The sequence below is a fragment of the Penicillium malachiteum genome (assembly GCF_028827825.1).
Source record: "Penicillium malachiteum strain IBT 17515 chromosome Unknown utg000004l:1.0-4883003.0:1.0-4884900.0, whole genome shotgun sequence".
Classification (NCBI taxonomy): domain Eukaryota; kingdom Fungi; phylum Ascomycota; class Eurotiomycetes; order Eurotiales; family Aspergillaceae; genus Penicillium; species Penicillium malachiteum.
The window spans coordinates 1,059,980-1,083,391 of NW_026643097.1; the positions used below are offsets into that span (position 1 = coordinate 1,059,980).

The window sequence follows — 23,412 nt, forward strand, 5'->3', positions numbered from 1 at the left end:
GAAATAATCTGGCGAACGCACGCTATTGAACAAAATGAATAAGTAATGCGGGAAGGGCGTTGAAGCTTAAAGGCCGTTGACTTTGGCCTCCTGGGCAAGCTCCTTCTCTTTGGCGGCGAATTGGGCCTGCTCCTCGGCAGTCAGATCCAGAAGAGGCTTGTCCTCACCGGACTTGAGGTTACGGTGGTAAGCACGGATAATACTGTCAGCATCATCGACGGCAATAGGACGAATATCAGCCAGAGCCTTGATCTTGGCAGTGCACTCCTTGTACTGGGCATCGGTCATCTCCAGCTTGAGTTGTTGAGCACGAGACTTGATGGCGTTCCATCCGGTCAGACGAGAGGCAAAGTGCACGTAACGGCTCATACCGAAGTCGGCAGGGTTGATGATCTCGTAGGTGCTGGGGTTGTTGAGGATAGCCTTGGCGTGGATACCAGCCTTGTGGGTGAAGGCACAGAACCCGGTGATGTAGTTGTTGAAAGGAATGTTGACCTCGACAGCCTCCGCGACCAGGTCCTCAATGTCCTTGAGCTTCTCGAGCTTGTACTTGCTCTTGACGTACTCAGGGGCGGCGACAATCATACGGGCCATCAGACCACCAAGAGGGGTGATACCATTGCGCTCACCGATACCCAGAACGGAGGTATCAATGTGGGTTGCACCAGCCTCAAGGGCACAGTAGGCGTTGGCAATAGCACAACCGGTATCGTTGTGGAAGTGGGTCTCAATATCACAACCAACAACACCACGCAGGACACGGACAAGCTCGTAAACCTGACGGGGAGAGGCACAGCCAACAGTGTCGGCAATACCAACACGCTGCACACCGACCTTGTCGACGGCAGAGTAGATAGACAGAAGGTCAACCAGGTCGGAACGGAAGGAGTCCTCACTGGAGAAACGGATCTCGATACCCTTGGACTTGACGAATTCAATGACCTCAATGGCGGTGTTCTTGATGTAGGTCATATCCTTACCGTGAGAGTGCTCACGGAGGTATGAGGAGGTACCGATAACAACGTCGCTGTAGAATAATTAGATCGATTGTTCCATTCTCAAGCTTGATTTTTTTTTCTTGGGATGACTCACACTCCATCAACACCGGTCTCAACAGCAACACGGGCATCATCCATGTGGCAACGAATGTGAGTGAGAATCTATACCATAATTAGCTTTCCTGCTTGTATCCGAAATCTCCCATTGTTGGAGGATTTGCCACCGAGTGAAAGTGGGGGTTTGGTTTTGAAAACATACCTTGGCCTTCAGACCAAGCTTGCAAATGGCCTCGCAGTCAGCGCGGGACTGCTCAGAAGCACAGGGGCTAGTGAGCTCAATCTATAGGAACATTGTTAGTTTTCCCCTTAATTCCAAGTGTGTATATCTCGCGATTGGCGGCAAATGACTCACGTAGTCAACACCAAAGTCATCGAGAGCCCTGGCGATCTCGATCTTCTTCTCAGTGTCAAAGAAGGCATTGGCGAACTGTTCACCCTCACGCAGAGTACTCTCGATAATCTTAAAGCGGGAAACATTGCTCAGGAAATCGGTCACGCCCACATTGTGGCCGTAGGGATTGCGGGAAGCGGAAGGGTGAGGGTTCTGGCGAGTCTCAATACCGGTGAAGCCGGGGTGGTCACCATCTAAAGATCAATTAGTATATACTTCCGGTTGAAACAATATCATGGCTCTTGGAATTGCAATTCATACCAACACCGTTAACACCATTGGCTTGCCCATTGGGCTCAGGGTCGGCACCGGGACACATTGTGGATAGTAGTGGGGTTTGGAGGGGTAGTGGCGGTAAGGGTTCACTTGAAGGTATAAAGAACAAAGAAATGACCAAGTTTAACAAGTCAAATTAGAACTTCAGATGATATTTAAGTCAAAGAGGGGAGAAGTAAGAGTCATAAAGTGGAGTGGGCGGTGTGGTGGCTTATTTGCGTAGTAATCGTCGTTCGATCTCTCGGCGGCAAAAAAAAATTGGAAAATTTCACTTTGCGGGCTTTGCGGGGTGGAGCAAGGGGCCGAATGCGCTACACTAGATGTATGACTCAATTTCATCGTTCTTTATAGGAAGTCATCTGCATATATGTATCATTAGACTATATTCAGTTAGATCAATCTACTCAATTTGCCACATAGTTTTTTACTTTGCGCTTATTATTATTATTATTCTCTATTTATCAGCCTTAAAATATTCACATATTATCATGGCCTATAATTCAACTTAAGGGTTCGAGCTGTACTACTGGTCCCCGACATCGGCATAGCGGGGGTGAACCAAACCATATAACTACGTACTACATACAGTGACCGGTGGAATTCGCCGACAGTCTAGTCCCGATAATCTAGTCCAAATTGATTGGTTAATACTCACTTCAATTTTTCTTATGTTATCACCTGTGGGAACTTGAAGCTCCAACTTACTATCATATTGTATGTCGTCATATACTACACCTTACTATAACTAACCCTACTTCGACAGAGTCATACTACGGGATCTTCAATGCGACCGAAAAAAAGATCAGATTTCTTCACTCATCTCCTACACGAGATGAGAATAAAAAAACAAAAGAAAAAACAAACAAGACTGCCCCATGGGCCTCACTCTCTGGCGATGTAGGCCGGGGGAGGAACTGTTGGTACTTCCCCCCCCGAGCCAGTCGAGTTCGACAGCAGGCTCAGGTCGTCGGCGCTTGTGCAGGGCATTCCGCAAGCCCGCGATGATGGTCCGCCAGTTGAAGTCTGGCCGGATGGCGGGCCAGCGCTTACTGGCGACCCACCAAATGATGCCCAGAATGAAAATCGTCACCATACAGCCGGTCGTCCAGATGGACCACTCTGGCATGGTGTCGTGATCGCCGTCGTCGTCCTTGCTATCAGTGCTGTCTATGCCACAAGTCAATTATTATGTCAACTAATCATTAATAGGTATATTGAAACTCACTGGACAGTGGCAGGGGAGGGTCATAATAGACCTCTGAACGGCGGCCAGGAGAGAGGGCCAGAACGGCATCTAGTGAGTCAAACGTCAGCTCCACATCTATTATATACCTCTCTTTGTGGAGTTTCTTTATTCTCATAAAGGACCCAACAGGTCACTGAGGTTCTCGTCAGTTGGTACTTACTGGTGGAGGTGATGGCGGGGGTGATGGTGGTCATTATGGCATCGTCGATGCCCGCAATTGCGGCCTCTACCGCGGGGAAAGCAGCGTAAAGGTACAGAGAAAAGAGAAAAGCGATGAGAATCGCGTACATCTTGATGAGAGAGACCATCTTATTGATGGGAAGCTTGGTTTTTGGTGGATGGTGCAGATCTGTGTACGCGATTGACTGGGGGAAGATGAGAATGAGAACGCGAAATTGTTTATAAACTTCCTCGCTGTCGCCTATCTCTAAGCGAACGCGTGCCTAAAGTGAATGCGATTCACATGGTATTGATTATCGACTTATCAACTTATCGATAAAGAACCAAGGTAGCTCAGTTGACGCCTGTTTGTTGTCCCCCAATTCGTCATTCATACTCAAGTCCTGTCACTCTAGTCCTAAGCTACACAGAGATACTTTAAAGTCTTCCTAGGTAGAACATGTACGATATGAACCTTAGAGATATTGAAAGATAATTGACTAGAAACTGTTCAGATTCAGACCATCTAGTGTAAGAGAGTTGAAGGTTAGTAGATTGATGGGTATCAACCTTGTGGGTTGCAGAATCATAGTGTTAAGCCCCCTCAAATGCTGAACAGGAATTCTGAGCTCCACATAAGTGTCAGGTTTCACAGAGAGTAAAGCACTTGAGTTATCCGAGTCTTTGATTTTAATAGTACGTATATCAGGGTAGTTATGGGGAAGCCCTAAGTCAACTTGTATGCGTGCTGGGAGGTCACTGAGGACTACTTGGTAAAGTGACAGTTTCCATATACTAGCTAAGGATAGAAGTACTATTTGAAAAAATTTGATCAGTTCTACATAGGTCTTAATCGGAATGATTTAGATGCCTACAAGTGGCTAGGTTAATTTCTGGTATGGGAACATGAATCCAGCTTCGGTTAGTTGAGTTTTTTTTTTTATCGGATCTATTTATATAACAGGTTACTCTTTTATTCAAGTTGTGTTTCATGTTCTAAATAATTAATACACGCATAATAAAGTGAGATATAAGCGATGATGAGATTAGGGTGGAAGTGTGTTGTGCTATTGACAACTTAAAGATTGATATCACCAACTTGAACCTTGGAATTTGATTTTTATGTACTGCAGTGCTCTTTGTTTCCACATGGACTTTGAGACTAAGAGCTCAAGCTCTGCCATAATTGTTAGATTTCTTTTATATTTTCAAGCTCCTTCTTATACTTCCTTCAATGTTGGCTTGAACATTTGAACAATATACTACATAGTAGTACTACTATCTCCCATTCCTTATATTAAAAGTTGGCATTGGCACTTTTACAAAAAGAAAATGCTTGAAACTGGTTTGAATGATCAGGTTATATAAGGCTTCAAGTTAAACGTCAAAGAGTTTTTCCAAATATGGTTTAACTATAACACTTATGATATAGTGTACTGTGTGGAGGTAAATAGATCCGACTAATGTGGTCCCAGAAAGAGGCGCTGGACTAATGTAAGTCATCAGATGATCTTGATGGATCCATATACATTATTTCAAGTTGGACTCTGTTCTGAATTCCATTTTAACATGGAATAATTTAAGATAAATTATATATCTTCCATAACTATGATCCACACCCCTTTTAAATAGTTCATTCATAAATTTCCGCAAAAAGCAAGTCAAAAAGAACATTTAAAGTCAATGCGGCTATAGCGGATCCCCCCCGCGTGCAAGTTGCGCGCCCGTGGTTGGTCCACGCTCAGGCCAGCTGGCGTCCTCCAGGGCGAGAGACCATCTTCTTCTCTCCTATCCACCCTCCGGTCCGCGTCAATTGATCTACCTGTAAAAGGTAAAGTATCCAGATTCAAAGATTCAAAGCGCCATCTATCTGCTTATAGAATCATCATATTCTATCACAGATCAATAAAACTAATACGTGTCACAGCCAAGATGCACTTCACAACACTTGTCGCCCTCCTTCCTGCCCTTGCCCTGGCACAGGAGCAGGTTCCTCTCGCCGACCGCGTGCAGGGATGGTTCAACAAGGCCAAGTCCTATGTGCCCACTGCTGTCCCCGCTGAGCCTATCGTGAAGCTGTCCGAGAAGGTCGCGGAGAAGCATGTCACTACCCTGAACCTGGAGAACTGGGAGTCTGTCCTGGCTCCTGCCCAGGAGCCTGAGGACTGGCTCATCTTTGTGACTGGTGGAAACAAGACCTGCTTCGGTCGCTGTGGTCACGCTACTGATGCATTCCAAGTAAGTACCGGTGAAAGAAGAAAAATAACACTGCTGTCCACTGGAATCCATGTCGCAAGTCGCGCGGAAAGGGCTTCCTGGAAATAGAATCAAGAAATAATAAACATCCCATTAGGAATCCGTCTCCCTCTTCGCCGCTGATCCTATATCCCCTAACCTCGGTCTGCTGGACTGTGAGGAGAACCGTATCCTCTGCTCCATCTGGTCTGCTGGTGCTCCCACCGTCTACTACTTCCAGAAGCCTGCGGCCCAGCTGGAAGGTCGCGCCCCTACCCCCTTGCACATCATCTACATGAACGCCACCACCGTGACTCCCCAGGAGCTGTACGAGATTCACTCCGAGAAGAACTTCGAGAAGGTTGAGAAGTACGATGGCGCCATGCACCCTCTTGACAGCTGGCTCGCTCAGAACAAGCTGAACATCCCCATCGGCTGGGCTCTCTACGGAATCAGTGTTGTTCCTAGCTGGATGTTCATGATTGGTATCAGTTTCTTCAGCCGGACCTTCATGTAAGCCTTTCCCGGTATCTGATTATCTCATGCGATGGTCCCTCGTGCTAACATGATATTTTCTTAGGGGTCGCCGTATGGGCAACATCGGCACACAGCCACCTCGCGCCGCTCCTGCTGGAAGCGCCAACTAAGGGATTAATTTACATGGGGAATAGTTTGGCATTTTCTGGTTGTATATAGCGAGACTTGAGACTTCACTTTTAATTCAGTGCGATTGATCTGGCATGAATTCTTTACGGGAGACTTTAGATGTTTGTTGGAATCGAGTGGCTGTGAGTTGCTCAATAGTTTTTTTAATCAAGGCGGTTCTCAGGGTTCATTCGCTTCAGTAGACCAAGATGGCCATTACTCTAGCTCGGTCCCGTTTCACCAATCTCCACTCACCCAACGCGTCTGGAGATCATACATACTGGATAAGTTATAACCTCAACAAGGACCATAATGGATCCCTACGCCTCGATATTGCAAGTCTCTCTAAGTTTCTTCTCATGTAGGTTTAAAACAATTCGACAAGGAAGAAACATTTGCAAGCATTATTTACTGTGAGCACCATTTGACCGTCTTATCCCAAACCGCGCTCTGCTTGTCCTCATTCACACTATCTGGTGGCCCTTCACCCTTCTCTAGCATTGTGAAATACCCACTCGTGCCTTTGAAGCGGTCGTTCAGCGCTAATTCAATGACGTCTTTTCCAGCAGACTCGGCTGTCCGCATGAGCGGATCTACTATCCGGCGTAGTACTGGTCCTAGAGGGTGAATCACAAAGCGTGATGCGAACTGTAGCATGAATGGAGTATTGCTACGAAGCGCGCGTGAATCGCTCAGGTTTCCTGGGTTGATAGCGACTGCAGTGATATCTTTGAGGTGCGCATTCTCAGGCTGAAATAATATGTTAGCTATAAAAATATATAAAGGAAGAGAGCAGAGAATAAGCAACCTTCTGTAGATGTTTATTCAACGCATACATCCAGGTCACAGTAGCCAACTTTGAGAAGGCATATCGTTGGAAACCATGACCCATATGATCATTGTTGTCAAGTCCCAGATCTGGCTTTGCGAGGTCATCAAGGTTCTCTGGTAGACGAGGTGGATATTTTTCAAGACCATTATGACCAGGGAATATGGCGTCACTGCCAAAGACCACAATACGTCCATACCGAGGACTGGAGATATCTAAAGGCCCGAAGGACTCTAAGAGCTGCTGCACAAGAAGTGCATGGGAGAGGTGATTGATTTGGAAGGTCCTCTCAAAGCCATCCTTGGTGAACTCTGGGGCTGTGACAAGATTCCAGTAATAGGCGTTGCAGATGATGCTGGATAGTGGCGGGATTGAGCCGCTGGTGATATCAGTAGCGAGGGCAGTGCCAAAGCCACGTACAGAGGAAAGGTCGGACAAGTCAAGCTCACGAATAGAGGCTCGGTTTTGGAAGGGGTCAATGATGGCGCGTAGTTTCTGAGTGTTGGGGTCAGATGCCGAAGCATTCCGGACGGTTAGAACAGCATGGTGAGTGGCATAGTTTGTAAGGAGATGTTTGATCGCGGGAAGAGCAAGAGAGCCGTTTGCTCCAGTAATAAGAATAGTAGAAGTCATTTTTATACTGCAAACTGGTTGTTCATAGATATCTGGAGGAGACAAGAGTACATATAGGGACCCGGAACCTTGAAAGAGATTGAAGAATTGGACTCGGAGCAACTTCAAGCCTTCCAAGGTTCCTGCCTAGGTACAGGGTTGGCTGAAGTTGAACATTTGCCAGCCTTGGAGTAAGCTCACATCCATGGGTAGATAACATTTGGACTCTCCGTAGTGGCCAGTAGGAAGCGGGCGAGAATGCAGAGTGGGAACGACTAGCAACACTGAAGTGCGAGATGCACTGGCACGGCCCCCGGGGTTACAGGTATTAGTCTTTTGAGTTACAACTAGTCATAGCTCTCGGCCTGTCAGCGTCTAGTACATCAGGCTTCAGGTTCAGGATTGATGGAATATCATGTTGGGAAGAGTCTATTAAACGTGGCTGCTTGGATCAATTTATCAGTTTATTTTAAATATTCCAAGGTTTTATCCCGATCTGGCCTTGTTAATTTAAACATATGAAATGGGGGGTAAAAAAGGCTTCCATGGGTTCAACCTTGAAAGTTGAGTCGCTGAACTAAAATGTCGCCGCCGGATATGTAATCATTTTCGGCAAGCCCAGCCCTGCGCCAACCATCAAACGTGAATATTGCAGCCACCAGCTCGAACTCCCAAGTGCTCTCAACCACCATAATTCTCCCTAAAATGGCCGCACCTGTACCTCTGGATCGGCTCCCTCCCACCACAACCGCCTACGTGATTGCGACCGCTATTCTCGCCGGCGTGACAGGCTACTTCATCGGCCAAGGTTCCTCACTGCACCTGTTCAAAGAAAAGCAAGGATGGCCAAACGGCTACGACGTCAAAGTCCACCGGGACTCTTCTGACGAGGAATTCGAAGAGGAATCCGAAGCCGAGGATAGCGAGGATGAGGGAAATGGGGAGGAACTGGCCGACTTCAAGGAGAATGCGGAAGAAGTGAAGCTTGTACTGGTTGTTCGAACTGATCTGGGCATGACCAAGGGTATGTTACGTTGCACTCTGCATGGAATGGTAGCTCTTGAGCTTCAAACATTCTACAGGCCCAGAATTGGGACTCGAAGGAGTTTTAACGTCATCTATTGAACTCAAGTGCTTCATGACTTACGGACACAGTGCTGACTTCTTCTCATTTTAGGCAAAATTGCCGCCCAAGCCTCTCATGCCACGCTCGCCTGTTACAAGTACTTTATTACGCATGCGCCCGATTCCCCGATTCTCCGCCAATGGGAGCGTATGGGACAAGCGAAGATCGCATTGCAGATTAAGGGTGAAGATGAGCTGTTGACCCTGCAAGCGCAAGCCATGAGCCTGGGTCTTTGCGCGCGCGTGATTCAGGATGCCGGTCGCACGCAGATTGCTAGTGGGAGTCGGACAGTCTTGGGTATTTTAGGTCCTAAGAGTGTTGTGGACGGCGTGACGGGGCATTTGAAGTTGCTGTAAACTATCTTGTTGCATTTTTCGCCTCATCTATACCCAGCATATTGATATGCGATAGCATATAATGATCATGATCATGTTATGAAGATGCCCATTTGCATGCTGTACTTTTAGAGCTACATGTACTCGTAGCGCTCGAGAACACGCTCGTAGCTCATAGCAACGAGTGGAGACCTTGCGCGGCTTGTTGGAGAAATTTTCATGCGACACAGATGGATCTGCAAAAATAATTTACTTCCAGTACTGAGTACAGTACTCCAGACTGCTTAATGCCTATGTTGAATAGACTTAAGGTGTATTCGGGTTGAGACGATCCATCTCTGATCTACAAAATAAAAAAAGTTCTATATAATAGGGATGTAGGCTAGTCATGGTTATTCCCTAACCTCACAGGCCAACGGCCATCGGTAAAGGGATCAGGAATATGACGCCGTCTACAACCGGGCACCGGAGCCGAGCTCACCAGAGGGAGCTCAAGACCCAAGCCACACCCAGCGCAGACTTTCAATCTGAGATCCGTCGACTGGATACCGTAAAGTGCCATACATGTTAGAAATGGATGGCTCCATGTCGTCGAGCTGCCCAGCTCTCAACCGATACACAGGAAGTAAACTTCCCATGACCAGGAAATCTGGACACAGATCTATGGTTGTGTTTGGTGAAGAAAAGAAGAGAAAAACGGGAAAAAGATTCTTTTTGTATGATCTCAGGAACACGCTAGTTCATTTATGGAATAGCGGGTAGTGTCACATGACACCGATTAAATCAAGTGGAACTTGATATTGATAGCGGGTTCAAGCCGACTTTCTAATCTGGACCAACCTTGACTTGCCTTTTCTTTCCTATCTTCCTTTATTTCTCCCACTTCTCAGTTGTACGGTCTCTGAGATACCCACCCGTCACCATGACGGACGCCGTATCCATCGAACAGACCAATAAAATCCGAGTCTCACTCGGTCTCAAACCACTCCCTGTTCCCGGTGCCGACGCCACCGGTCCAGATTTCAGAGATGACGATTCCTCGAGCGGTTCCGAAGACGAAGAAGACCCTGCGAGTACATTAGAAACCCGCCAAGCGGAAGGATACGCAAACTGGAAGAAACTTCAAGATGAAGCCGACGCGAAACGCCGACGAGAAGAAAAGAACGCCGCGATCAAAAAAGCACGCGATGAAGCCCAGCGGAAACTCAAACTGGCAGGACCGACCTTGGGCGATACAGATAGCGCCGAACTTGACACCAAGGCCTGGCTGATGCAGTCGAGGAAGCGAACGAAGAAGATCGAGAAAGAGCGTGCGCGCAAACTTGCGGAAGAGCTTGAAGAGCGAGAGCGAGAGGCTGCGATTCAGTACACTTCTGCGGACTTAGCTGGTGTCAAGGTCGGACACTCCATTGGTGCCTTTGAGGGCGGCGAAGATCATATTCTTACCTTGAAGGATGCTGGTGTGGACGATGATGAAGAAGGCGATGAACTCGAGGATGTGAATTTGGTGGAGAAGGAGAAGACCGAGGAAAAGCTTGAGTTAAAGAAGCGCAAGCCTGTCTACGATCCTACGGCTGAGAATCATGGAATTCTCTCACACTACGATGAGGAGATCGAGGGTAAGAAGCGCAAGAGATTTACGCTAGATGCCAAGGGCTCCACTGAAGAGGAACGAGAGGCTAAGCGACAGGAAGTCTCGAATAAATTGAGGATGGGTGCCATCAACCTTGATTTGGAACCTGAGATTCCAACTTCCGATTATATGGATATCAGTGAGGTCAAGATCAAGAAACCAACAAAGAAGAAGAGCAAGACTACCAAACAACGAGCCACCATCGAGGAGGATGACATATTCCCTGCCGCTGAATCAAATGGAGCGTCCATGGATATTGATTCGGCTAATGGAGTCCCCGTATCTGCTCCGCGAAAGCCAGTGGATCAAAATGTTTCGTTCGTGGATGATGATGACCTACAAGCATCTCTTGCCCTTCAACGACGCGCTGCGTTCAAGAAGCGTAAGAAGATGCGTCCCGAAGATCTTGCTCAGCAGCTCCGTGAAGAAGAATCACAAACTCCCATGGAAGTGGAGACACCTGGGGAAGACACCGAAGAACCCGGTCTCGTCATCGATGAAACCTCTGAATTTATTTCCAACCTACAGAAACCTACCCTCCCTGAACGAGAAGAGAGACGGAATTCTACACCCACCACAGAGGCAGCTCCTCAGCCACAAATCGAAGACGAGCCAGAAGATGTGGACATGGAGCGCTCCTACAATGATATTGAGGATGATGAGGACCTTGCCGAGCGTCTCAAGCGCGAGAAAGCTCAACAGCCCAAACAAGAACTCACAGGCACTGGACTGGAGGAAGAATCTACTCTGGATCAGGGTCTGGGAGCTACATTGTCTATGCTCAGACAGCGTGGTTTGGTGAAGGAGACCAACAGCAGCGACCAAAATGCTCTCATGCGGGATCGTCAACGTTTCCTGCAAGACAAGATGAACCGTGAGGTCGATGTCGACCGCCGTGCCCGCTTGCAACGTGAACGTGACCGTGCTTCTGGCAAGCTCGACCGCATGTCTGCCCGTGAGCGTGAGGAACACGCACGCTGGGAGAACAAGCAACGTGATCAACAAGAAGCGCGACACATGGCCGAGGTGTTCAACAAGGAGTACAAGCCCGATGTGCAACTCAAGTATGTTGACGAGTATGGCCGTTCGATGAACCAGAAGGAGGCATTCAAGCACCTCAGTCATCAATTCCACGGCAAGGGCAGTGGCAAGATGAAGACCGAGAAGCGGTTGAAGAAGATTGAGGATGAGCAAAAACGCGAGGCCATGAGTACATTGGATAGCAGTCAGCATACGGGTATGAACAATGCCATGGGAGCTCAAGCACGAAAGAACCGTCAGGCTGGTGTGCGACTTGGTTGAAGCTCAATTAGCTCTTATTTCCCTGTGTATAGAGTTGTGAAATGACCACTGTCATGATCTATTTTCTATTCTTTCTCTTCCATCTACTTCCCACTAAGCCGAATCTGTCATGTCCTGCCGAAGGACTCGGCATGCTACGTAATAAGTAATTCGGCGCCGGGTCGATCAGACAGCGCCTCTCCAGTTGTCTCCGCGTGTGGGGATTTGCATCATACGGGTAGTTTATCCCCATATTTAACCGAGTTACTTATTTTTTGCGTCTCTCCATGATCCTCTAAGAGCAGAGCATCTCGTATTCAGAGATAGTCTCACACTATTCGTAAAACTCGTATTCTCTAATAAACTCAAATATATTTTTTTTATATTGGTCTGATATATTTTTATATACTGGAACCGGTTATTACCCCAATTTTGTGTGAGGGGAAAATGTGATGGTGTGGAGCTGCCATAATCAGCTCACCGGGGAATCGAATCCCGATGTCGCGCAATATTGGACTCCCGAGTCTTATACTACATTTACCTAGGTACGTTATACAATATCAGTTTCATGTTTCGTTATACAGCGGGTGTTTACCTTGCATGCAGAACAGGGCTGCATAGTAAAGATCAGATAATAGAGATCACATAACTCTATATAAAATAAAATGAAATAAAATAAATTTTAGGTGGATATTATCATTTCCCAACTAGTCTCTCCAAAAAAATTCTGTAAAGCTCAATGATCATCATCTTTATCCCTGTAGTACAGTAATAATGTTCACTGTGCGGAGAGCCAATACTAGCAATCCCGCCCTTTCGCCATCACGGAAGTACCCGGTACCAATGTTAACTATGTAACCCCACACCGCAGACTTTGTACCCGATACCATCATCACATGAGTCAAGGCCAAAACATCTAATTTTCCCCCGGTTCTTCCCTTCTTCTCCTTCTCCATCTCATCTTTTATTTTTTTCGTTTGACTTCATTTTTTCGTCACACATTTATATAAAATGCTCTCCACTCTGAGAGTCGCCAGCCGTTCGGCTGCTGCCCGCGAGGCTAACTTGCGCATGGTTATTGGTGCTCGACAGGCCTCGGCTTGGTCCAAGGTGCCTCAAGGTCCTCCTGTAAGCTTTGCTACCTTCACTTTTTTTTTGGTCTTTTAGCTCTGCAATGAGGCACACTCTTTTTTCAATTGGATAATTGAGACCAATTTTGACCCAATGAACTCATTAGGATGCTATTCTGGGTATCACCGAGGCCTTCAAGGCCGACTCCTTCAAGGAGAAGATCAACCTTGGTGTCGGTGCCTACCGTAAGTGACTTCTCACTGGATACTCATTGAAACAAGGAGCTGGCTAGCTCCGTACGCGCGACAAACACAGAAAGGCTAATTGAAACAATTGGTAACAGGTGACGACAAGGGCAAGCCTTACGTTCTGCCCTCTGTCCGCGCCGCTGAGGACAAGGTCGTTGCGTCGCGCAGCGACAAGGAATATGCTGGTATCACCGGTATTCCCGCCTTCACAAACGCCGCCGCCGAGTTGGCCTACGGTTCCGACTCCGCTGCCCTCAAGGAGGACCGTCTGGTCATCACCCAGACCATCTCCGGTACCGGTGCCCTGCGCATTGGTGGTGCTTTCCTCCAGCGCTTCTACCCTCACGCCAAGAAGGTTTACCTGCCCAACCCCAGCTGGGCCAACCACGGTGCCGTCTTCAAGGACTCTGGCCTTGAGGTCGAGAAGTACCGTTACTACAACAAGGACACCATTGGTCTGGACTTCGAGGGTCTGATCGAGGATATCAAGACTGCTCCTGAGGGCAGCATCATCCTCCTGCACGCCTGTGCTCACAACCCTACCGGTGTTGACCCTACCCAGGAGCAGTGGCGCAAGATCAGCGATGTCATGAAGGAGAAGGGTCACTTCGCTTTCTTCGATATGGCTTACCAGGGCTTTGCCAGCGGTAACGCTGACACTGACGCTTTCGCTCCTCGTCACTTCGTCAAGGAGGGTCACAACATTGCTCTGTGCCAGAGTTTCGCCAAGAACATGGTAAGTCGAGAACTGCATTCAATGGGACATGTAAATCCTAAACAATGAACATGGACATGAAAAATCTAATGGTTTGTTTTCTAGGGTCTCTACGGTGAGCGTGTCGGTGCTTTCTCCCTGGTCTGCGAGTCCACCGAGGAGAAGAAGCGCGTTGAGTCTCAGATCAAGATTCTCATCCGTCCCTTCTACTCCAACCCCCCCTATCCACGGTGCCCGCGTTGCCTCTACTATTATGAACGACCCCGTTCTGAACGAGCAATGGCTCGGTGAGGTTAAGGGTATGGCCGACCGCATCATTGAGATGCGTGCTCTTCTCCGCAAGAACCTCGAGCAGCTCGGCAGCAAGCACGACTGGTCTCACATTACCAGCCAGGTAAGAATCAAGAATCCCCCAATCATCACATCCAGATCTGTCATCTAATAAATTAATATAGATCGGTATGTTCGCCTACACTGGTCTGAAGCCCGAGCAGATGGATGTCCTTGCCCAAGAGCACTCCGTCTACGCTACCAAGGACGGACGTATCTCCGTTGCTGGTATCACTACCGGCAACGTCCAGCGTCTCGCTGAGTCCATCTTCAAGGTTACTGGTTAAATTGGGGATAGATATATAGACGTGGGCACTTTTTAGTAGAAGAAAAGTTGCCCTATGTATTACATGATTCCTACAATGAATTGAACGGACCGGAACCTGGATAGGATACGAAGGAAAAAGGAAATCGAGCCCGAACGGAACCGATGGGTTGTGGTTATGGGCTTTTGTATTGATATCTCATGTCTCTGTTTTCATTTAGCATGGTTTGGCTTTGTCCATCTCAACGGAGATTCTGGATTTATAACTTAAATTTGCACAGTACTCTATTCCAACCTAGTGTGTTTGTCTTTCTTCATTGATTTTGTTCAAAGTATAGTTGGATTAATAGCTTGGAATTACTAGTCCTCCATGTACATTGAGCTCTGAGCACTCAAGTGCTTGAGAATGCTAATGGCGTCACCGGCCAGTTCATTGAACTTGAACTACAGTACTTCTTAGCATGAGACTATATCCTCTAGTATGATGATCAAAATTAAAATGCATAATTAATTACTAGTACTCATATATTCCGAGTTTGCAGTTTCTTCACCTCCCAGTGTAGAGTCTAGCCTCCGTTCAAATTTACTCTCAACCTGAAACTGGATAGGAAGAAAGTATAAATTGCGACCAAAAGGGCAAACCACATATAATCCATGTAAGTAGATCGAACACGAGCAAGTAAGAAAGAATTCTATTGCTCAATCTCAAGAATGGAGTATATGAATTCTCAGTAAGATCTATCACGAAGTATTATGGCGCGGGTTCCCAGATAAATTATTCTAATAGGTTATTCTTCATGCAGCATGACCTCAGCCCAACCTTGGAAGGCTCAAAAGAGTCAACTGGACCATGATGTAATCTGCCCAGGTGTATTTTTACAAAGTTCTCGTAATAGTACGAAACACATACGGTATTGTAATGATTACCAAGAATGGACATCCACCTGGGCAGTCAGGTGCAGATGGGTCCCGTGACTTAAGCCATGTGGAATTGAACCAATCAGCTTAATGATAACTGGTGAACCAAAGATTCGCTGATCCGGGGAAATTGTAGATGGATCTACACATCTATATGGTACGTGAATACGAGGATGTTTCAAAATAATAGGCTTTGTCTTTTTTTTTCAATAGTTTGAGGATTCTTATAACACAAATTGGGGAATGAGTAAATTTTTTGAAGATTTGATGGAACCCGCTCCGGGCGGATGGGAATATGAATATGGATGCGGAATTGAGGAATCGAGATGCAAATGGGGGTGTCAATGATAAGTCATGGATGCAAATGAATATCTCATGAGATGCGAATCATGGGGAAAGACAACTTGGGAAATTAAATAAAAAGAAAAAAAAAGTGGAACCAGAGAACGCCGAGCTGTCGATTTAGGGGGGTACGGTCAATATTCACGCCATGTTGGGTGAGTGCGGATGATTCTCGCTGTCTTCACCATGCAGAAAGAGAGAAGGGGGAGAAATAATCAGGAATAAAACACAAAAAGGAGAAATAAGTATGAATTAGAAAAAAAAAAAATCACGAGAGAATACCCTCGCGTAAACGTCGATCTTCTTCCCAGATTTCCATTTTTTCTTTCTGGAGAAAATCGTGCTGCCTCACCAGTTTATCCAGATCGGCTTGAGATGGGTGGGCCTGCGTCTCAAGGTTCTTATGCAAGGTGCGGTACTTGGCATAATTCCTCTTGAATGTCTGCGACCGTTCCCACAGCCGCTGCCGCGCAATGTCAAAGCTCATTGGTGGGGATGCACTGCCTGTACTTCCTCCACTGGAGGCACTGACTGCTCGTCGCCGCTTATGGTCCAGATTCCCGCTCGTACGTACAGGTGCTGCATGTGCCGCTGATGGCTCCGCCTTGCGCTTCAAGGGGTTTGCGCCTGCAGCTGCAGACTTGGTGACGCCATTGGATGGTCCTGAAGGTTTTGACGCACGTGCAGCTGTCAAGCCCTTGTTGGCTCGAGACAGTTGAGTAATGAGAGGGGAGGATGAAGATGAACTGGAGGACTGGTTGTGACTATCGGAGCGGTTGCGGTTTTGCACATCAGAGGCGTTGGCAGGAGGCGAAGATCCAAGTGGAGATGGCTTCTGAGGGGAGGTGGATTGTCGAGAAACAGGTTTCTTGGAGGCAGTCCTCGGCTGAGAGGCTTCCAACTTGGGAGTTGACGTATCAGGCTTTGCAGCCGTCTTGGATGCTGTATCCGCGGGCCGTTTGCCAGGGACTGGGGCTTTGGGAAGGTTCTTCTGAGGCTGAGGTCTCTTAGGCGGAGGAGCCGCCTTCTCTTGCCGCGGAGGTGGTGGTGCCGGGGGAGAAGGTGGCGTGGCCTCGGGCATATCGGAATCTTCATCGTCCGATGAGTGTACAAACTCTTCAGATTTGAACTTCGTCTCCACCTTAGCGAGAGTCTTTCCGCCGGTCTTCTTGGTAATCCGACCAGTCAATGTGCTGTTACTCACGGGCGCCGTAGTCTTTCCCTTGGCAGGCCGTTTTGCGGGCTCTTTCTTTGCAGCCGGGTTTGATCGAGGTGCAGCACCATCCAATCCCATGGAAAAGCTAGAACTAGCAGAACGGTCCTGCTCATTGCTCGTGCTCTCATCATCTCTGGCTCCATCTTCAGCTCCGCCGACTTGGATACGAGGAGGAGCAGCGGCCTTCTTGATAGGACCGGTGCTCAGTTTGAGACGTGACAGACACTTCCCTTTACCTCGCTCCTCCTTCGAAAGAAGCATCTGCCAGAGTTTATCAGAGCGAGAGATCCGCATCCGATCGAAGGCAGAAATGGCATTCTCGATGGCCTGTTGTCGGTCCTCCTGATTGGGATAGGGAAATTTCCACACGTCCAGGTCCTTGTAGGATTTGTCCTTGAGATCGAACTTCTCGCGGTTGAGTCGGTTCTCGGCGCCATACTTCGTAGCGAGGTTACTGCAATCCTCAATGGAAGAGCAAGTCTGACGGGAGAGGAACTTGGGCGAGACGGCTCGGACGGCGAGAAGGTGAATGAAAGGGGTCTTGAGAGCTTCGAGACGGGCATTGTTTTTGACCTGTGAAGCAGGAGCGGAGGTCGGTGTGAGGATGGGCAGTGGGGATTTGGGAGCGCCGAGGACTGGGCTTGAGGTGAGAGATCGATTGGCGGCAGTTCGAAGCAGTCGGTCCCTGTCCAGCTCTGATTTGCTCTTAGGAGCTCGGTGAGCACCAGCAGCTCGCAGGGCTTTCAATTCATCGGGATGCTGAATAATGTGTGTTTTCTTGGACTCCTTCCCTCGCTCAAAGGCATTGAGACTCTCCTCAAGATTTGCCAGTGCCTGATCAGTAGCTGCGGTAGCCTGTTTGGCCTTTTCCACCTCTAAGCTGTGGCTCAGAACACCAGTGAAGTAGAGGGTCCGATCGTCGGTGGAACTTTGGTAGATCTCGGAACGGTGTGTTTCGGGGTAGGCATGAAAGGATTGGGACTTGCCGCCATAATGAAGAGACGGGTGTTTCCCCAGGCGGACTCGGGCAGGTTGGTCGTTTCGTAGACTTTGAATCAGTTCGTCCAGTGTGCTCTGCACCAGGCTCAGCCGCATGATCTGGGCGGGTTTTGCCGAGCCGGCTCCGGACTGCTCTTCATTGCGAAGAGTGAGTCCGGAGGCAGGAATTTTCAAACCAGAACCTGTCATGGTTACAGTCACTGCTTGAGGAAGGAGGATTTAAAGCAGACTTCGAGGTTATGAGCAGGGACGGATAGCAGCGTGAGGGCTGCAGGTCAGGCGGCCAACTGCACGTAGAAGTGAGGCAACACCATCCGCCATAAGATCGGGTATGATCCAAGGGGGAAGAAAAGGGTGAATGCCTGGGGGTAAGAAGGTGAAGGTTGAAGAGAAGAGTGAGTGAGTGAGGAGAGACGAGGCGAAGCGGAGAGTGGGGAGGGAGCTGACGGGGCGATTCCCTGGGTTGAAATGGTAAATTACAGGGGACTTCCCGATGGGTTTATTCGGTTTTTTATTTTTATTTTTTTTTTAATCAGGTAGATATCATTATTTACTGTATTTTATATTTATAATACTTTCCTTCTATTCTTCCATGATTATATGGTTTTTTATTTGGGGAATATCCCTCAGTTTATAATGCGTCAAGAAGTGACCTTTGTTTCGTACACATAAGGAGGCAATTTCATAGTATTCCATAGTACTTCTAATACTCAAAGTATTCAAAGATTCTCCCCCTAAAGATGTTCCAGGATAGACAAACCTCTCGGTTTTGTTTCCTTTTCAGTATTCTCTTCCAGGATCTTTGTTCTATAACCCAGGTGTAACTAGTTGACACATCGTGGGAGCGGGTCATGAAACGGCTTTGAAGTCGAATATAGAAACATCAACAAGGAGGAATAAGTGATTGATTCCTTTCAGTTTGAATGAATCATCTGGTTTCCTCATTCTATCACTTTGTTCCCATTTAATGTTTTTTTTCCTTTCAAATGGTTTGACTTCCATTTCCTCCGAGCTCCGGAGTTGTAACGCTGTACGCCCCCAAGCACAGACAATGCCAACTAAGCGCAGCCGACCTACTCCATTTAGGTACTTTCAAAGCAATTATTATTCCTGAAATTCTTTGGGTAGCAGTCAAGAACTTATGATCCAATGAGAAAGACTTGATCAAGAGCATGTTCATCCCAATCTAAGTAGATTAATACCTAGGTATAGAGAAGTTGAACTGGGAAAAACCACTACAGTATTGCTAGATTGTACTCCGGCCAAATATCTCCACTCTCCGGTGGTACACGGTGAGGAGAAAGCGCCATCCGCGGGCAAGAAAAATTCCTAAAAAATAAAAATAAAAATAAGAAAAAAACATAGAAAATCCATGATAATTAACGGAACAAAATAGAAAATATGGGGCTTCCCGAGTGTAATTCAGTCGTACGGTGCCCACTTCTCCTCTCCAGCGGAGTCTTGGGATTTTATACGGGTGCGGCCGGGATCCGAAGTGGTCCATAATTCCTGTTCAGTGATAATGATACTGAGATTTTTTTGGTCGGGCACCCTTTTCAAATGTTCTCTCTGTACTCCGTAACAAGTAATAAGTAACAAGGGTAACATACCAAGATCCGCGACGTGACGGCCGATCACCCGCCAAGGTACATGGGAAGGAATGTTGTCGGGACTCGGCGTACGGGAAGTACAATTGTACAAATGACTCTCAAGGTTCATTTTAGTATTTGCCCCTCGTTCGTAAAGAGTGTGTAACTATTTTAACAGTTGAATTTTCCCGACAATTCGGTAGTGGAACTTGTTCACCGGTTATGATATTAACTCAAGCCATTTTCTTCTTATGGGGGGGAGTACACTCAAATCAGTCTAGTTTAGCGAGAGAAAGAGGAGAAATAAACCTTAGATTTCTTCTGAAGTACTAGGATACCATGGTAAGTAAGTAACTACGTGGGTAAAGTTGTGAATGTATTTAATTATTTAAATTATTCTAGAGAGAAACTAGAAGTCCAATCCGGCCCCAAAAGGTCATCGCCTGATTAATGTGGGTTTTAGTTGCACGGGTCATGCATGGACCTTGGGAACGCAAAAGCCTGACGCTTTCAAATGGTTTAGCTAGGTACTAGTTTTTTCATTTTATTTCACTTGATCTGATCACATTCAATTTAGTCCTACTATGAAAGTACGATACTTCGTACAACCACTACCTTGAATATTTAAAGATGTAAGTTTAAATCGGAGTTATTTAATAAACCGGTTTCTTTTACTCTCCTTGGAACCGAGAGGGGCATGTCCCCCCGTGGATCCCCTTGCAGCCCAGTGGGCTCGGATTACCATAGCGTGTTCATAGTCCGAGACAGGGGAGCTAATATTTATCACTAATTATCCTGCATCGGTTTCCTGGGATCTCCCCGAGAATTATCCTACTGTACTAAAGTACTAAAATGCAATGATAAATGGCGAGGACTCCCCGGTTCACCTGGGAGACCACGCGAGGTTCCAAGGGGTCAGTGGGGCCTAAAGCTTGGTCTGGCTAAACTGCAAGGTGTTTCTTCATGTTTCAGGGTTTGAGCACTACAAATCAATATGGAATGGACCCATAGACCCATACAGGGGGCTCCATGGCTTCAAATGTTGAGGATCAGTTGATCAGATGTCTGCAGAATGCACTAATCTCAGCTATTATCACATTATTAAATGATTCTATAGTGAAGGGCATAGCTCACTCCTAGTAACTAGGAAAATCAATATTAATTGCAAGGTACTCTCAACTATGAGATCAACCCCGCCAATCCCTATGTAATCAATCCTAGTAATGTCCAAGTCCACCTGGCACTGGCAGTACTGCTCATATCATCTTCCAGCCGCCCGCGGCCCGCACTGTTACTTATCACCATAATGTCAATGCCCTGCACAGATACTGCATCAAGAATACTAAATTCCAGCCTCCTGTTAAGACTCTTAGTAAATCCGTTATTTGTCTGAAAGAAAGGTGAAGGCTGCAGTCCTCTGGCGCTATGGGAACCTCAACTCCGCGGATCATCTCCGATCTCAACATGAAGATGCTTACGGGTGGAGCACGGATGACCGTGGGGGCTGCACGAGGAGACTGGTGGATAGGGCGGGTTTCTTTTTTAGGGACATGGCACCCGGAGTTTCTATTTTGGTGAGGATCACTTGGGGCGGATAATCTCAAGGCTACTTTCTGAATTTGAAGAGCTATTCAAAGATCACAGAGACATATTCAATGTGTTGGAGGATTTTTCGCAATCTAGTAGCATCGGGCTACGCAGGCGGGCTAAGAAAAACTCGAACCTCCTTAGAGCTGACACATACACTGCATGCGCTCCTTGATGACCTACATATGTGCAGTCCATGCCCTGATCTCATACTTGACCTCGGTTTAACAAGGATATAAAGTTTTTCTTCCTGCAGGATGGACCTTGTGGCTGGAGTCTGGGTGTAATTGGACATCGTTCTTGAATTCGTAGCACTCAAGTGCTTTTAGCCATGTCGTACTAATGTGAGTTCAATCTCATATATAATACCTACGTACTGCCAATGATCCCTATTTTGTGCAAATCCCATTGACACAATTGTTCCCGTAGCAACAATTCTCAGCAATAAGGCATGGACCGCCGTTCTCTTGACATCCTGGCCATTGCTTATCGGTGGATCTGCACAGGGTTGCAGCGCAGTAGCCAGAGCAGCAATTGCCAAGGGTATTACCGAAGTCGCATTTAGCTGCAAAATAATCAGAGCTGAATTTGTCTGAATTTTTCCCCCTCTTTCAAGGATTCTCTGTGCTTACCATAGACGCCTAAACATGTCGGAGTGGGCACGCAGGTGATTATTGTGGTCTGAACGGGTGTTGTAAAAGTCGCCGTGGTGCAGATCTCGGTGCCGATACAGGCATCGGAGTCGCCGCACTTTGCCTTTGCTTCCCCTGGTGAATAATGTTAGCTGATTACTCAAAGATTTTTTAAGGCTGCTCATGCGTTAGTATTGAACGAGGCTCACCACATGCAGTTGCTGTCTGGTAGAGGCATAGCAGGGTAAGAAACTTCAAGTTTGAGAAGTGCATGTTTCAAGTTCAAGTTCAAGTTAGTTCCAAGGTTGTTTGATTGAATCTACGTGTGTTTGACGGGATAACCCAGGTAATAACTTCATCCAAGTTTACCTGGGCACGAGTCCTATTTTCATTTAAATAGTACCTCTAATGCTCCCTCGAGCAAGGGTCACGTTTCTCATCTACAGCGGTAATCAACACGAGATCGTGATATCATGACCACTGTTCAAACTTCAAGTTGAAGCCATGTCTCTCTTTCCGAGGATATAGATGCCCGAATCTGCATCGGCTGCGCCACAAAAATACGAGTATGATACCAACGATTGGATATTTGAAACCTTTGAATACGAAGTGCCCAAAGTCATGCCAGTGATTTGGAATCATCTTGAGACATTGTTTATGGCCTAACTTATGACTCGTGTTAAGAACAATAGACCACCTGGGCATGACCTTGGACATCTGGAACAATGGATGGGAAACGAAAAATTAGCTGAAACAAGGCATCCCTGTGCAGCCACAGCTCAGCCTCGAACGTAGATCGGTTTCACGGGGGACGAACCATGCAAGAGCCTAAACTATTGATCGCGATCGTCATTTTTCTTTCTTTCATCCATTCAAGTTCTTTCATCTCATTAAGGGAAAAGGCGTCTTTGAGAATACATGTAAATATACCTAGGTAGTCCATAGCCCTATTCCTCTTTTACAAATTAAATAAGCTTACATTTCCACCAGAATAGATCAAAGAGAAAAAAAAAACTAACGTTTCAGCAAAGAATGGGGGGGGTCTCTTTGGCCCCCATTCGCGAATCAGTCAGGGTACTTTGGGTACGCCACCCGAGCCCGAACCCCCAAAATTCAGAGCTTCAACTCATCACTCATCACTCCATCACCTGGGCATCAAACATCCAAAATTTCCGTATATGTACTACATACAGAACACAATCCTTTCCTTTCATGCATAGCATCTTCTCCCAAGTATCAAAATGCCACGGTGACCAATCCCACTACATCCCTGGCCCCAGACAAGGCCAGCCCTTGCAGACGATCCTTCCGTACCGGCGTCTCATATCCAATCATTTTGCGGTGGCGGCGAATGTCGCTCACGGTCCATATTTTGGCTGTAGCACAATTGGTTCTCCATGTATGTATACACGTATACACGCAGCTATGTGCTACACTGAGGGATAGGTACCTAAGTGGCGCGCAAGGTACAGTGCCGAGTACCGATTTAGTACTTGAGTGTTGCCACACTCCAGGCTCGATCTACTGTATCACTCGTGTTGTAATTAGTGTATTTGTACTTCGGAGGCACTGTATGCAGTACACAGTGCTGGCAGCACGTAAGATCTGAGTCCTGATTGGAAAATTTTGAATGTCCAAACTTGAAGTAGATACGCGGGCGTTTCCCCTATGGTT

At 47.0% G+C, this 23,412-nt stretch overlaps 9 protein-coding genes across 9 annotated transcripts; 4 read left to right on the forward strand and 5 right to left on the reverse strand.

Annotated features, from left to right (window-relative positions):
• Positions 1 to 66: 66 nt before the first annotated feature.
• hcsA (homocitrate synthase) lies at positions 67 to 1,768 on the reverse strand (the record flags this gene model as incomplete). The annotated part of the gene is made up of 5 exons (XM_057091978.1): positions 67 to 1,027; positions 1,093 to 1,160; positions 1,258 to 1,338; positions 1,411 to 1,643; positions 1,711 to 1,768. The coding sequence occupies 5 exons, from the start codon at positions 1,766 to 1,768 to the stop codon at positions 67 to 69; spliced, it is 1,401 nt and encodes a 466-aa protein (XP_056943152.1).
• A 759-nt stretch (positions 1,769 to 2,527) lies between these two features.
• N7483_008552 (uncharacterized protein) lies at positions 2,528 to 3,279 on the reverse strand (the record flags this gene model as incomplete). The annotated part of the gene is made up of 4 exons (XM_057091979.1): positions 2,528 to 2,548; positions 2,612 to 2,892; positions 2,951 to 3,019; positions 3,132 to 3,279. 4 exons carry the CDS (start codon positions 3,277 to 3,279, stop codon positions 2,528 to 2,530), a joined length of 519 nt encoding a protein of 172 aa, XP_056943153.1.
• A 1,783-nt stretch (positions 3,280 to 5,062) lies between these two features.
• On the forward strand, positions 5,063 to 6,012 carry N7483_008553 (uncharacterized protein; the record flags this gene model as incomplete). The annotated part of the gene is made up of 3 exons (XM_057091980.1): positions 5,063 to 5,368; positions 5,484 to 5,878; positions 5,946 to 6,012. The coding sequence occupies 3 exons, from the start codon at positions 5,063 to 5,065 to the stop codon at positions 6,010 to 6,012; spliced, it is 768 nt and encodes a 255-aa protein (XP_056943154.1).
• Positions 6,013 to 6,418: 406 nt separating this feature from the next.
• N7483_008554 (uncharacterized protein) lies at positions 6,419 to 7,472 on the reverse strand (the record flags this gene model as incomplete). Its single annotated transcript, XM_057091981.1, has 2 exons — positions 6,419 to 6,760; positions 6,819 to 7,472. The coding sequence occupies 2 exons, from the start codon at positions 7,470 to 7,472 to the stop codon at positions 6,419 to 6,421; spliced, it is 996 nt and encodes a 331-aa protein (XP_056943155.1).
• Positions 7,473 to 8,156: 684 nt separating this feature from the next.
• On the forward strand, positions 8,157 to 8,933 carry N7483_008555 (aminoacyl-tRNA hydrolase PTH2; the record flags this gene model as incomplete). Its single annotated transcript, XM_057091982.1, has 2 exons — positions 8,157 to 8,475; positions 8,629 to 8,933. 2 exons carry the CDS (start codon positions 8,157 to 8,159, stop codon positions 8,931 to 8,933), a joined length of 624 nt encoding a protein of 207 aa, XP_056943156.1.
• Positions 8,934 to 9,834: 901 nt separating this feature from the next.
• N7483_008556 (U4/U6-U5 snRNP complex subunit SNU66) lies at positions 9,835 to 11,847 on the forward strand (the record flags this gene model as incomplete). The annotated part of the gene is made up of 1 exon (XM_057091983.1): positions 9,835 to 11,847. One exon carries the CDS (start codon positions 9,835 to 9,837, stop codon positions 11,845 to 11,847), a length of 2,013 nt encoding a protein of 670 aa, XP_056943157.1.
• Positions 11,848 to 12,837: 990 nt separating this feature from the next.
• N7483_008557 (aspartate aminotransferase) lies at positions 12,838 to 14,477 on the forward strand (the record flags this gene model as incomplete). Its single annotated transcript, XM_057091984.1, has 6 exons — positions 12,838 to 12,954; positions 13,064 to 13,142; positions 13,241 to 13,881; positions 13,966 to 14,027; positions 14,050 to 14,254; positions 14,316 to 14,477. 6 exons carry the CDS (start codon positions 12,838 to 12,840, stop codon positions 14,475 to 14,477), a joined length of 1,266 nt encoding a protein of 421 aa, XP_056943158.1.
• Positions 14,478 to 15,983: 1,506 nt separating this feature from the next.
• Positions 15,984 to 18,119, reverse strand: N7483_008558 (uncharacterized protein; the record flags this gene model as incomplete). The annotated part of the gene is made up of 1 exon (XM_057091985.1): positions 15,984 to 18,119. The coding sequence occupies one exon, from the start codon at positions 18,117 to 18,119 to the stop codon at positions 15,984 to 15,986; it is 2,136 nt and encodes a 711-aa protein (XP_056943159.1).
• Positions 18,120 to 21,485: 3,366 nt separating this feature from the next.
• Positions 21,486 to 22,011, reverse strand: N7483_008559 (uncharacterized protein; the record flags this gene model as incomplete). Its single annotated transcript, XM_057091986.1, has 3 exons — positions 21,486 to 21,688; positions 21,739 to 21,873; positions 21,948 to 22,011. Coding segments are annotated over 3 exons (402 nt in total), but the record flags the coding sequence as incomplete, so codon positions are not given.
• Between the last annotated feature and the right edge of the window lie 1,401 nt (positions 22,012 to 23,412).